General features: G+C 46.0%; 1 protein-coding gene across 1 annotated transcript in view; it reads right to left on the reverse strand.

Moving 5' to 3' along the window:
* The window catches only part of DNAH14 (dynein axonemal heavy chain 14), a 344,335-nt gene that overhangs the window by 31,119 nt on the left and 301,024 nt on the right, over positions 1-12,192 (reverse strand). Inside the window, exons 74-77 of the mRNA XM_070055424.1 lie at positions 9,529-9,614; positions 6,237-6,393; positions 4,827-5,040; positions 1,511-1,613 (exon numbers count right to left, since the gene is read on the reverse strand). Of these exons, the coding sequence (XP_069911525.1) occupies positions 1,511-1,613; positions 4,827-5,040; positions 6,237-6,393; positions 9,529-9,614 (560 nt within the window). The remainder of the gene's footprint in view (positions 1-1,510; positions 1,614-4,826; positions 5,041-6,236; positions 6,394-9,528; positions 9,615-12,192) is intronic.

A 12,192-nucleotide genomic window follows, 5' to 3' on the forward strand; every position in this document is an offset into this window, starting at 1 on the left:
TTTTTTTCAGATGTCTATTTACCTCTTGTGTCCTTTGCCTATTTTTTTCGGGATGTTAGTATTTTCCTTTTTTCTAAGTGCTCTAATTTATATATTGAGGAAATTATCATGTCTGTCTGTATAGATAACGATAAATCTCATAAATTCTTCTGATGCACTAATTATAACCACATTAAAAATGCACACACTTGGCTGGCGCCGGGGCTCACTTGGCTAATCCTCGCCTGCGGCGCCGGCACCCCGGGTTCTAGTCCCGGTTGGGGCGCCAGATTCTGTCCCGGTTGCTCCTCTTCCAGGCCAGCTTTCTGCTGTGGCCCAGGAGTGCAGTGGAGGATGGCCCAAGTGCTTGGGCCCTGCACCCCATGGGAGACCAGGAGAAGCACCTGGCTCCTGGCTTCGGATGGGCGCAGTGTGCCGGCTGTAGCGGCCATTTTGGGGGTGAACCAACGGAAAGGAAGACCTTTCTCTGTCTCTCTAACTCTTCCTGTCAAAAAAAAAAAAAAATGCACCCACTAATGGAGCTGTAACGTAGACTGGGGCTATGGGCCTACTTAAGATGAAGTGTTCCGTGAGGCTCTCTCTCCCTCTCCGCCACCTCTCATTCCTCCACCCCTATCACTTCTGCCCGTATTCCCCACTCTGGCTCCAGGGGAAAGGCTCTTTGAGATCAGAGTCTGCCAGACTCTGAGGGACACATGGAACAGCTCGGGCCTCACCCTAAAAGCTGCGGATTCCTCTGATCCTCATTCGTGCCCCAGGAGTGGTGCTGCTGGAGGTGGCTCAGCGCCGTCTGTCTTGCAAGTGCATGCCGGGGGTGGTCGAGAACTGGGAGCAGGGACGGGAAACCTCCTGCTTTCCCAAGAGCGAGCTGGACTCGTTTCAGGCTGGATTGGGATTCTGCCAGGAGGGAGCCTCCTCCAGCTACTTTCCTCCATTCCTCATCGAGTCTGCTCCAGCGCCAAGTGTGTACCGGCTTGTGTGTCGGGGCACAGCGAACTCCCTGTGCCACTGCTGGGACCTAGTCTGGGTTAGCTGTGCCCTTGCTGGACAGAACTGACCAAGTCTACTACGCACTCAACCTCGGGGCGGATAGGAGCAGAAGTCACAGAATCATTACTGAGGACTTTTTAATAATGATGCTCGGCCTGCTTTTGGCTAGACTCTTCTCAGAGAACTGATGAGTTGTCAGACGGCGAAGCTGGCAGAAGCCAGAAAGAGCTAGAGAAGAGAAGGCAGGAAAAGGCCGCTCGTGATCTATTTTGGTTGGTAACACCCTCATGGGGGAAAACCAAGGCCTACACTGTGAATTACCTGAGAGCAGAGATCCTGTCTGCTATCCAGCATCTTTCCTGGTCCCTCGTGTAAGACCAGCAGAAGGCACACAATTAGCACACCAGCATCAGCGGGCAGGAATTATTGTCTTAATTCAGAACTATGAATGCAGGATCCACATGCCAACCGGGTGCTGGGTTCCTCGGTCGGTGTAGGACCTGCTGTGCTCTGTTCTTACCTTCACGCCTGCCTGAAGAATGGGAGCCGGGATAGAGCTGTCTGATCTTGTGCTTAACCACAGCCTAAACTCAGGGTGTATTTTCATGTCTGGATCATTAAGTCTGTAACATAAGATGTTTATAAATATCTGAATGTGAAAATTTTAAACAAAGCCACCATGTTCTCAGAGTCACTCATTTCAATGTTTGAAGTGACAAATAATTTTTTAAAAGACTTATTTTGCTGGCGCCGCGGCTCAATAGGCTGATCCTCCGCCTTGCGGCGCCGGCACACCGAGTTCTAGTCCCAGTTGGGGCGCCGGATTCAGTCCCGGTTGCCCCTCTTCCAGGCCAGCTCTCTGCTGTGGCCAGGGAGTGCAGTGGAGGATGGCCCAGGTGCTTGGGCCCTGCACCCCATGGGAGACCAGGAGAAGCACCTGGCTCCTGGCTTCGGATCAGCGCGATGCGCTGGCCACAGCGCGCTGGCCGTGGCGGCCATTGGAGGGTGAACCTACGGCAAAAGGGAAGACCTTTCTCCCTCTCTCTCTCTCTCTCTCTCACTGTGCACTCTGCCTGTCAAAAAAAAAAAAAGACTTATTTTATTTATTTGAAAGGCAGAATTACACACAGAGGTAGAGGTAGAGGTAGAGGTAGAGAGATCTTTCATCTGCTGGTTCCCTCCCCAAATGGCAGCAACATTTGAGGCTGAGCTGATCCAAAGGCAGGAGCCAGGAGCTTCTTCCAGGTCTTCCACGTGGGTGCGGGGGCCCAAGCACTTGGGCCATCCTCCACTGCCTTCCCAGGCACATTAGCAGAGAGCTGCATTGGAAGTGGGGCAGCAGGGACTCAAACCAATGCTCAAATGGGATGCCGGCACTGTAGGTGGTGGCCTCACCTGCTATGTCACAGTACCGGCCCCTTAAGTATAGTTTTATTTTTTAGTTCTGCTGTCCTGCTCATATTTTAAATTTATTATTATTTATTTGCAAACTAGACAAAGAGAGATCGATCTTCCTTTTACTGGCTCATTCCCCAAATGCCAGCAACTAGGGCTAGGCCAGGTCAAAGCCAATAGCCCAGAACTCAATCCAGGTGTCCCATGTGCATGGAGTCATCATTTGCTTGCCTCCCCAGGTGCAATAGTAGGAAGCTGGAATCCAGAACACAGCCAGGACTTTTACCCAGGCACTCTCAACTGCCGTCTTAACCGCTATACCAGAGACCCTTCTCTCATTTTCAAAATAAAAATATTATATAGTACATACTGTTGGTATTTTCCCTCCTAGAAAGAAACTGTGAAGGGGCCGGTGCTGTGGCATAGTGGGTAAAACCACTGCCTGCAGTGCCGGCATCCCATATCGGCGCCAGTTCGAGTCCCAGCTGCTCCACTTCTGACCCAGCTTTCTGCTATGGCCTGGGAAAACAGTAGAGGATGGCCTGAGTCCTTGTGCCCCTGCACCCGCTGTGAGACCGAGAGGAAGTTCCTGGCTTCTGGCTTTGGATCAGCCCTGCTCTGGCCGTTTTGGCCATTTGGGGAGTGAACCAGCAGATGGAAGGCTTCTCTCTCTCTCTGTGCCTCTGCCTCTCTGTAACTCTGCCTTTCAAATAAATAAATAAATCTTAAAAAAAAAAAGAAATTATGAACATATTTCTTTAATTACTAAACTTAAGAAACATTTTTTCTTCATATTTTTCTCTTCACTAGGCTTCTAGAGTTATAATCTAAATATCTAAGGTTTCACTTAATAAGCAAATATGGATTTTTTAAATCACACTCTGATTATATTGAATTTTAGTGTATCATTAATTACTCAGTAAGATTTTGCAATTGTGTTCTGAGGAACATGTCCCTAATTTCTTTTTCGTGACACATGGCTACTGGCCATTGCACTGTGTGTCTCTCCACATTAGTGTACTCTGTGTGCTGCTGTGGAATCTGTCTGGTCTGGGCTGTGTGTCTGATGAGAGCTGGGAAGTAGCAGATGTTCTACCACTACTTTTGAAAGAACAGGGAATGAAAGATGTGGCAGAAACTATCACGTCAACTTTCAAAGCGCACATCCACTGAAATCCGCTGGCCAATCTTCATTTCTGACTCCCAGGTGACACAATAAATGTCAATGACAGAAAATATTAACTTATTTCTAAACTGCTTCAGGAGTAACAGTATGGGGTGCGTACCGTGGCACAGCAAGTGCAGCTGCTGCTTGGGGCACTTGCATTCCATGTCAGAGTGCCATTCTGAGTCCCTGCTACTCCACTTCCCATCCCATTTCTTGCTAATGCACCTGGGAAAGCAGCAGGTGATGGCCCAAGTACTTGGGCCCCTGCCACCCTGTGGGGGACTTGGATGGAGTTCCTGGCTCCTGGCTTCAGCTCTGTTTAGTCCCGGCTGTTTCAGGCATTTGGGGAGTGATCCAGCAGATAGAAGATAGCGCTCTCTCTCTCCCTCTCTCTCTCTCCTTCTCTCTGCATCTTCTCTGTCATTCTGCCTTTCAAATAAATACTTTAAAAAAAGAAAGAAAAAAAAGGAAAACACTCCAAGAATAGCATGAATGACAGTAGGGCAGATTTTAGAGATTTAAGTCTGGTAGTTGCATTTTGGTTTTATAATCTCCTGCGTGCACTCAAAGTATGAAAATACCAGTACTAAAAGAACTTCATTTAAAAACATCCCCCCACACTCCCAACAATGGGCCATACAAAGTCAATCAGAGAGAACAGCAAGGCTGTGATGGCTTAAAATATTGTGAATTACCACACTGCTAATTCTTCACTCAAGGTTACAGGAAGGAACTTTCAAACAAGAAAGGCTTAACTTCCACTGCAAGCAAGAAGGCTGAACCTATGGAGAACCAGTGTTTTGGGAGGTCCAGCCTAGAAAAGTGGGCTGAGCAGGGAAAGTCAGAATGGACACCAATTATAGGCCAGTAAGGGAATCATCACTGAACTCTGGATAGGAGGTACTGTACTCTGCTGTCCACAATCACAGAGGATGTTAAAAAGCATGGCATTTATGGAGCTACACACTGGCCTATAGTATGTATGCAAGCATGTGTGCCCATGGAGAGTTTCAGGAGAGAAAAAAATGATCGCTAAGGCAAACAACAAACACTAAAGAGACTTTTCTGCTAGTAAATATCAGTGCCTTTCTAGCATAGCTTTCAAGTTCTTGGAGAAAAGAGAACCCATCCACGTAAAAGAGCTTAAGTTCCCTTGGACAGGCCCAAAGCATAATCATCGTGTACACACAGAACTCATTCCTGTCCCCGACTTTAGTTCACAGTTTTCCTAACCAACTTGATCTCTCCCCACGAATGAACGTAAAGCTCTTACGATTCTACAATAGCGCAGAGCCTTGGCACAAATGCCGCTGCTAAGTGGCAATTCTGGAGGAAGACCCACTGCTGCTCCGTTTTGGTTAGCGCTTTAGCGATGAGGTCCTCGGCTTTAGCTGCCTGGCCGCGGCCCAAGGAGATCATGGTCACGTGACTCGTTGTTCCTTTCAACTCCTGTGCGAATTTCAGGAGCATGTCGGTGGGGTCAATCCCTGTATAAGAACGTGGAGAGCGACACGACCGCGTAAGCTCACTTAACTCTCTCTTAAAAAGCACAAACCTGCATTGATAGGGTGGAAGCCACGGTGTGGCCACAGCGGAAAGACAAGCTCTGAAATTAGAGCCCAGGGCTCAAGTTTCGGCTCTGTGGCTCTCGCTGGCTGGGAAACCTAGTTTTTCTGACACTTGGGATGACGGCACCTGGCCTCAGCGGCACCTGCTGGTTGTCTACTCGTGCATCTCCTTGTCTCCTCCTCCCCGGTAGCTGGAGGCCGGCGTTGCTCCAGGTGGCCGTGTAATCAGCGCAGAGGGTGCATTTTTTAGCCTCTGTCGCAGCCAGGTATGGGCGTCTAAGTTTGGGAAGTGGGTTTCGGCAGCAGCAGTTCTTAGCAGGAGGGCTGTGTAATACCTTGGGTATGTCCCGGAAGGGAGAAGCTGTGCCCTTCTTTTTTCTATTCTGTTGTTTAGAATAGGATGTGATGGAGAGGGCCCTCGACGCCATCTGACCTACGTCTACAGGGAGTGGTCAGCACGGGCTGTGAGTCTCAGGCAAATAGCTGGGTTCTTTACGTGGAAACGCTCCAGGGGAGAAAGCCTCCGGGAGGGGCACTCTGGACAAGGCTGTCAGGTAAGGGGATCAAAGTGTGAAAATGGCAGATTCTCAAGGATTTGGACTTGGAGACTACAGAGAACATGCTAAATGAAGAGAACAGTGTGCTTAGGAGGAGATACTGTACTTCAGGTCTACATGCCAAAGACAAGAAAGAGAAAAAAAAAAGGCATTTCGAGTTTTACTAAGGAATACAAGGGTGAAATTCTGATAGTTTATTTTATAACATATATGTTTTTACTCAAGTCAATGTTAACTAAAGCAGATAGTAAGTGTAGGGGCAATGCCAAGTTTCAGAACAATAATGTGTGTTTATAAGGTATCCTCTGCAAAGAAAGTTAGCACCGATAAGCTTTTCTGTATTTGTAAACCTGGGAGGTTTTATTTCTCTTAGTTCTTTTGTATTTTTAGAAAGATTCATTTTTAATGTAGTTTAAAATTTTACTCCATCCCTTTTCCAAAATGTTTGAGCAAGGATAGGAAATATTTTAAACATGGAATAACCGGACACCGAACCTACTGCTCCCCATCAGTGATGAACAGCTCATCACTCGTCTCAAGGACTCACACACAGCTTACCAGGAGAGTGGATGAGGACCAGGGGCGTCCTGGCATTTGATCCCTCGTATGATTCTTTCAGATTAAGCCCGGTTCTAGGAAGATACTCATTTCCCATTTTTTCAGCTATAAATTTTCTCACTGATTTCCTTAAATGATCAGGTCTCAGAATTTTAATCTAGGAAAGAAGATGTGGAAGAGAAAGTAATTTTTAAAACCTCTCAGGGGACTCCTCTTCATGGCAAAATGCAACAAACCTGACAAGCTTGGGGGGAGTTTAACGGGAAACGGCCACCATGGCCTTCTAGATCCTGCTGAGTGAGACCTCACTCTGGATGAAAAGATACAAGTTCTGCTCCTTGATTCTGCAAAAACAGCCCCTCCCCTAGGGTCCTCTCTGCTCTGCTTTACATGTCTAGAGCAAGAAAGCATCACAGTGGTGGTGGGACAGGAAACTGGGATATCACACTTAGAAGAATGTTAATTTTTCCATTATATAGTGAAAATAAAATAGCACAATCTTTGTGTGTTTATATAAATAGAAAAGAATTCTAGATGGTCTGAAAGATTCTGTAAACAGCACACATACTGTAAAGCAGAGGTTCAAGTCTATTGGACATCATTGCAAATTTCAGAGGAAAGGCCTTTCCCATGAAAATTGTTCTACCCAAATTACTTCTGTGCTATCTTTGTACAGAAAAGATTCGAAGTATGTCGTGAGCATGTTCGGGATCCAGGAATCCATCACCTAAGGCAAAACGGAAACTGTGTGTCTGGTTGTCTGTGTGGATGCGCAGAGTTGAACCAGGGGAAGCTGCCATTTCTGTAAGTCAAAAACTGTGCAGGCTTTGGCTTGGCTTAGCGCTTGCTGCTGTGATCATCTGGGGAGGGAACTAGCAGATGGAAGGTCTCTCCCTCTGTAACTCTTTCAGATCAATCAATCTTCACAAAACAAAACCTGCCAGGGTGGAGGTGTTTGGCTTAGTGGTTAGGATGCTGGTGCATCCCATATGGGAGTGCCTGGGTTTAGTGGATGCCCTGGATTCTGATTCCAGTTTCCTGTTAATGCAGCCCCTGGGAGGCAGTGGTGATGGCTCAAGTACTCACTTCCTGTGGGAGACCTGGATAGAGTTTTCAGCTCCTGGCTTCAGCCCTGGCCCAGTCCCTGCCACTGGGGGCCATGGAGGAGGTGGGTGGGGGGTGAACCAGCAGGTGGAAGCTCTTGTTCTACCTCTTAAAACAAATAGAGACACTGCCAAATATTGCCAATTTCATATTTAACATATTTAATTCTGCTCTTTTCTGTTTTTCTTTTTTCTTTTTTTTGGTAAAATTAAGCTCAGAATTTTATTATACTTCAATGCATCATTTATTAAAACTTTTTATGTTTAAAATTTATTTATTTACTTATTTTCATTTTACTTGAAAGGTAAACATATATATATATATATATATAGAGAGAGAGAGAGAGAGAGAGAGAGAGACAGAGATCTTCAATTCAGTAGTTCACTCCCCAAATGCCTGCAATAGCCAGGACTGGATCAGGCTGATGGCAGGAGCCTGGAACTCAGTCCGGGTCTCCCATGTGGGTGGCAGAGATCTAAATATTTGAGCCATCACCTGTGGCCTCCTAGGGTGCACATTAGCAAGAAGCTGAATTGGAAGTGGCAGTGGTGGAGCCAGGACTGGAACCCAGGCACTCCTGATAGGTGGATGCAGGCATTTCAAGTGGCTACTTACCTGCTGCTTCAAACCATACACCCCTCATTTTTTTTTTTTTTAAGATTTTATTTATTTTATTTGAGATGCAGAGTTACAGACAATGAGAAGGAGAGCAGACAGAAAGGTCCTCCTTCCATTGGTTCACTCCCCAAATGGCTGCAACGGCCGGAGCCGCGCCGATCCAAAGCCAGGAGCCAGGAGCTTCTCCCACATGGGTGCAGGGGCCCAAGCACCTGGGCCATCCTCCACTGCTTTCCCAGGCCACAGCAGAGAGCTGGACTGGAAGAGGAGCAGCTGGGACTAGAACCGGCGCCCATATAAGATACCGACATTTGTTTTTAAAAACAGAACTGACTTGGGGCCGGTGCTGTGGCATAGCGGGTTAAGCTGCTGCTTGCAGTGCCAGCTTCCCATATGGGCGCCAGTTCTTGTCCTGGCTGCCCCTCTTCCGGTCCAGCTCTCTGCTGTGGCCTGGGAAGGCAGTAGAAGATGGCCCAAGTCTTTGGGCCTCTGCACCCATGTGGGAGACCTGGAGGAAGTTCCTGGCTCTTGGCTTCGGATGGACGCAGCTCTGGCCATTGTGGCCAATTGGGGAATGAACCAGCAGATGGAGGACCTCTCTCTCTCTCTCTCTCTGCCTCTCCTCTCTCATGTAACTCTGACTTCCAAATAAATAAATCTTTACAAAAAAATAGAACTGACTTTGCACCAAGAATCTGGGGTCAGAGAACAGAGTCCACTCAGTGTGTTTAATCAATGAGACAGCATTAGAATCAGCCAAGTGAGACAAGTGGCTCAGCGCGGTCCCCTGACTGCTGGGAATCTATGCTCTCTGTCATCGTCACGGAGCCGCTTCCTCCTTTACTTGATTTCTCCCCTGTTGTGAATTTTAACCTCCAGGGCCTCTTGGTGGTTGTTACATGTGTGAGGCTGTGAGGCAGACTCTGGCCTGCCCTTAAAGGACAGGGTCTGTCTGCTTCTGCTGAATGGAGCAGCAGGGTGGGAAGTGTGCTCTTTGCAGGCAGACAGATCCCCAAAGCACGGGACAAAAGGACTGAGCCATGCACTCTCAGGGTTTTTTTTTTTTTTTTTTTTTTTTTTGCTTTTTTAAAAATAAATATTTATCTATTTGAAAGGCAGAGACAGAGAGAGAGATGGAGAGATCTTCCATCTGCTGGTTCACTCCCCAAATGGTTGCAGTAGCTGGAGCTGGGCCAGGTCAAAGCCAGGAGCTTCCTCTGGGTCTCCCACGTGGGTGCAGGGGCCCAAGCACTTGTGCCATCCTCTGCTGCTTCCCCAGTCGCAGTAGCAGGGAGCTGGATCGGAAGTGGAGCACTCACAGGAGATGCCTCCTGCGCTGCAGGTGGTGGCTTTAACCTGCCTCAGCCCCTAGTTCCTCTCTCGCGCGGTGGAACAGGCAGCCAAGGAAACATTAAGGGCCGAATGTGAGTTCTGCCCTCTAGAGCATTAATGTTCACTAAATGTTAGCTTTTAAAATCAATGTATTTTGTATTTAACATTCTAATTTCGAAGGGTTTAAGTTACTAACAAGGTGCTTCAAACATGTAGATTGCCTCATGGTCCATCTTACCAAAATAAGTCTTTGAAACAACGTGAGTTTCTCCCAGGGAAAAGGTATAGGTGTACATACGTCTTCACTTTCATTCCAAAGTTCAGCTAGATAAATTTAGAAAAAGAGACTGTAGTCAACAAGCAAATACTCTGCATCACTAAATAATGTCACAGTGAAAATTTCTGTTAAATTAGGATATAAAAAATGTATATGAATGCAACAGACATCTTGTGATTTGATTGTTGTTTTTAACTTGTTTATATTCCTGTGGAGCTGCGGTCTTTCTACTTTTCAGTTAGTGAATATTACTGTCAGTAGTGCATTAATCCTGTGATTATAGAGTGGGTTGAAATTCTATTGTTGCAAAAATCAAAGAAAAAAAAAGAAAAGAATAAGGGAGGGGGATTGAGGGACTGAGGGAGGGAGGGAGGAAAAGAGGGAGGTATGATTATTTTAGAATTGGCTCTACATAACACATAAAATTTGTTCTCTTTATATTAATAACATTAAAAAAGCATCTTGTAGGCAGCATGGAAAACTTATTTTTAAGCATGGCTGATTTTTCTTTTTTTATTTCACAGGTAGAGTTATAGACAGTGAGAAAGAAAGAGACAGAGAGAAAGGTCTTCCTTCCGTTGGTTCACTCCCCAAATGGCCGCTACAGCCGGAGCTGCGCTGATCTTAAGCCAGGAGCTAGGTGCTTCCTCCTGGTCTCCCATGCGGGTGCAGGGCCCAAGCACTTGGGCCATCCTCCACTGCCTTCCCGGTCCATAGCAGAGAGCTGGACTGGAAGAGGAGCAGCCGGGATTAGAACCTGGCGCCCATATGGGATGCCTCTGCAAGGCAGAGGATTAACAAAGTGAGCCACGGTGCCGGCCGCAAAGCACGGCTGACTTTTAAAGTGAGCTTCATTTCCAAAGGATTTAAAGTTCCGCTCAGCATCCTGAATAACTCAACAGAGGTACTTATTCAGTGGATTGAAGTTCACCTTACCCCAGTGGAAGTGGCTGATGCATACTGGGAGGCAGCTGACAGAAGGGAATGAGAAGCAGAGGGCACAGCCTAGACTTTATAATCTGCTCCTGCATGTGGGATGCTTTCTTTAGGAATACAAACTAAAATAACACTAGTGGCTAGAGATTTCTATTTATGACTCACTTATAACAGGTATAGGAAGTGAGAACTGAATGGAAGTGCAACAAGGTTATCATGCTTTTGAAAATTTAACATAAACCTATTCCCAGCCACGGAGCCTCTGCCTGCAAGGTGGGAAGCCTGCCAGTCTTTGTTCCAAGTCATCCTAGAAACAATTGTCATTTCGACTCACCTTTTAATTTTGGATATTTCCCTAGTGTTTAACTTTAAATGCAACTTAGATTATTTAAAAAATTAGCTTTTTTGAAAGTAGCTAGCAGTTGACACTGTGGCATAGTGGGTAAAGCCGCTGCCTGTAATGCTGCTGACCTCCCATGTGGTGCCAGTTCCTGTCCCAGCTGCTCCACTTCTCATCCAGCTCCCTGCTATTAGCCTGGGAAAGCAGTGGAAGATGGCCTAGGTGCTTAGGTCCCTGCTACCCACAAGGAAAACCTGGAAGAAGCCTCTGGCTCCTGGCTTTGGCCTGGCTCAGCTCTAGCCTTTGCAGCCATCTGGGGAGAGAACCAAGTCTTTCTTCCTCCTATCCCCCTTGCCCTCCCTGTGGCTTTTTCAAATAAATAAATGATTTTTTTAAAAAGATTTATTTTATTTATTTGAAAGATAGAGTTACAAAGAGAGGTAGAGACAGAGAGAAAGGTCTTCTATCTGCTGGTTCCCTCCCCAGATGGCCACAATGACCGGAGCTGCGCTGATCCGAAGCCAGGAGCTTCTTCCGGGTCTCCTACATGGGTGCAAGGGCCCAAGGACTCATGCATCTTCTACTGCTATCCCAGGCCATAGCAGAGAGCTGGATCAGAAGAGGAGCAGCCAGGACTAGAACTGGCGCCCATATGGGATGCCAGCGCTTCAGGCCAGGGTGTTAACCCGCTGAGCCACAGTGCCGGCCCCATAAATGATTTTTTTAAAAAAAGAATGTAGCTAATATAAGTGCATCAATTAAAAAAAATCATGATATATGAAAATGTAGCTGCAAAGGGGTAAACTTGTGGGATTATTTGCAAAATAAAAAGGTCTTCTTTATAAAAATGGTCAATAAAGAGTTATTTTAATAAATTACTGATTCTCTTAATAAAACAAATTATGGGTCCCACACAGATTAGTGACAAATGCGACAAAATAAAACAATGACTCAGAAAAAAAAACTCCAGGAGAGGGGGAGACTTTCTTAACCAGAACTGAAAATCAAGACGTTGTAAAAGAAAAAAAAATAGATGCAATTGACTATATAAACATTTAAACATTGGTATAGTACAGATACTATAAACAATAGACAATGAACAGATTCAGAATAGTATTTGAATGAAGACGTTACCATTTATATAACAAAAGGATAACTTTATAACACTGACAGAATTCTTATAGGAAAAAAGAACATACACAGTCCAGTGGAAAAATGGGAAAGTTTATGGATAGGAAACTCCACATGGTCAACAAACATCTAAAATGAAACTTAAAGTTGTTACTAGGAAAATTCAAATCAAGGTATTTCAAGCTTAAAATTGGTAAAAGTTAAAAAAAAATCATTAC

Source organism: Oryctolagus cuniculus, chromosome 13 (genome assembly GCF_964237555.1).
Source record: "Oryctolagus cuniculus chromosome 13, mOryCun1.1, whole genome shotgun sequence".
NCBI classification, from domain to species: Eukaryota; Metazoa; Chordata; class Mammalia; order Lagomorpha; family Leporidae; genus Oryctolagus; species Oryctolagus cuniculus.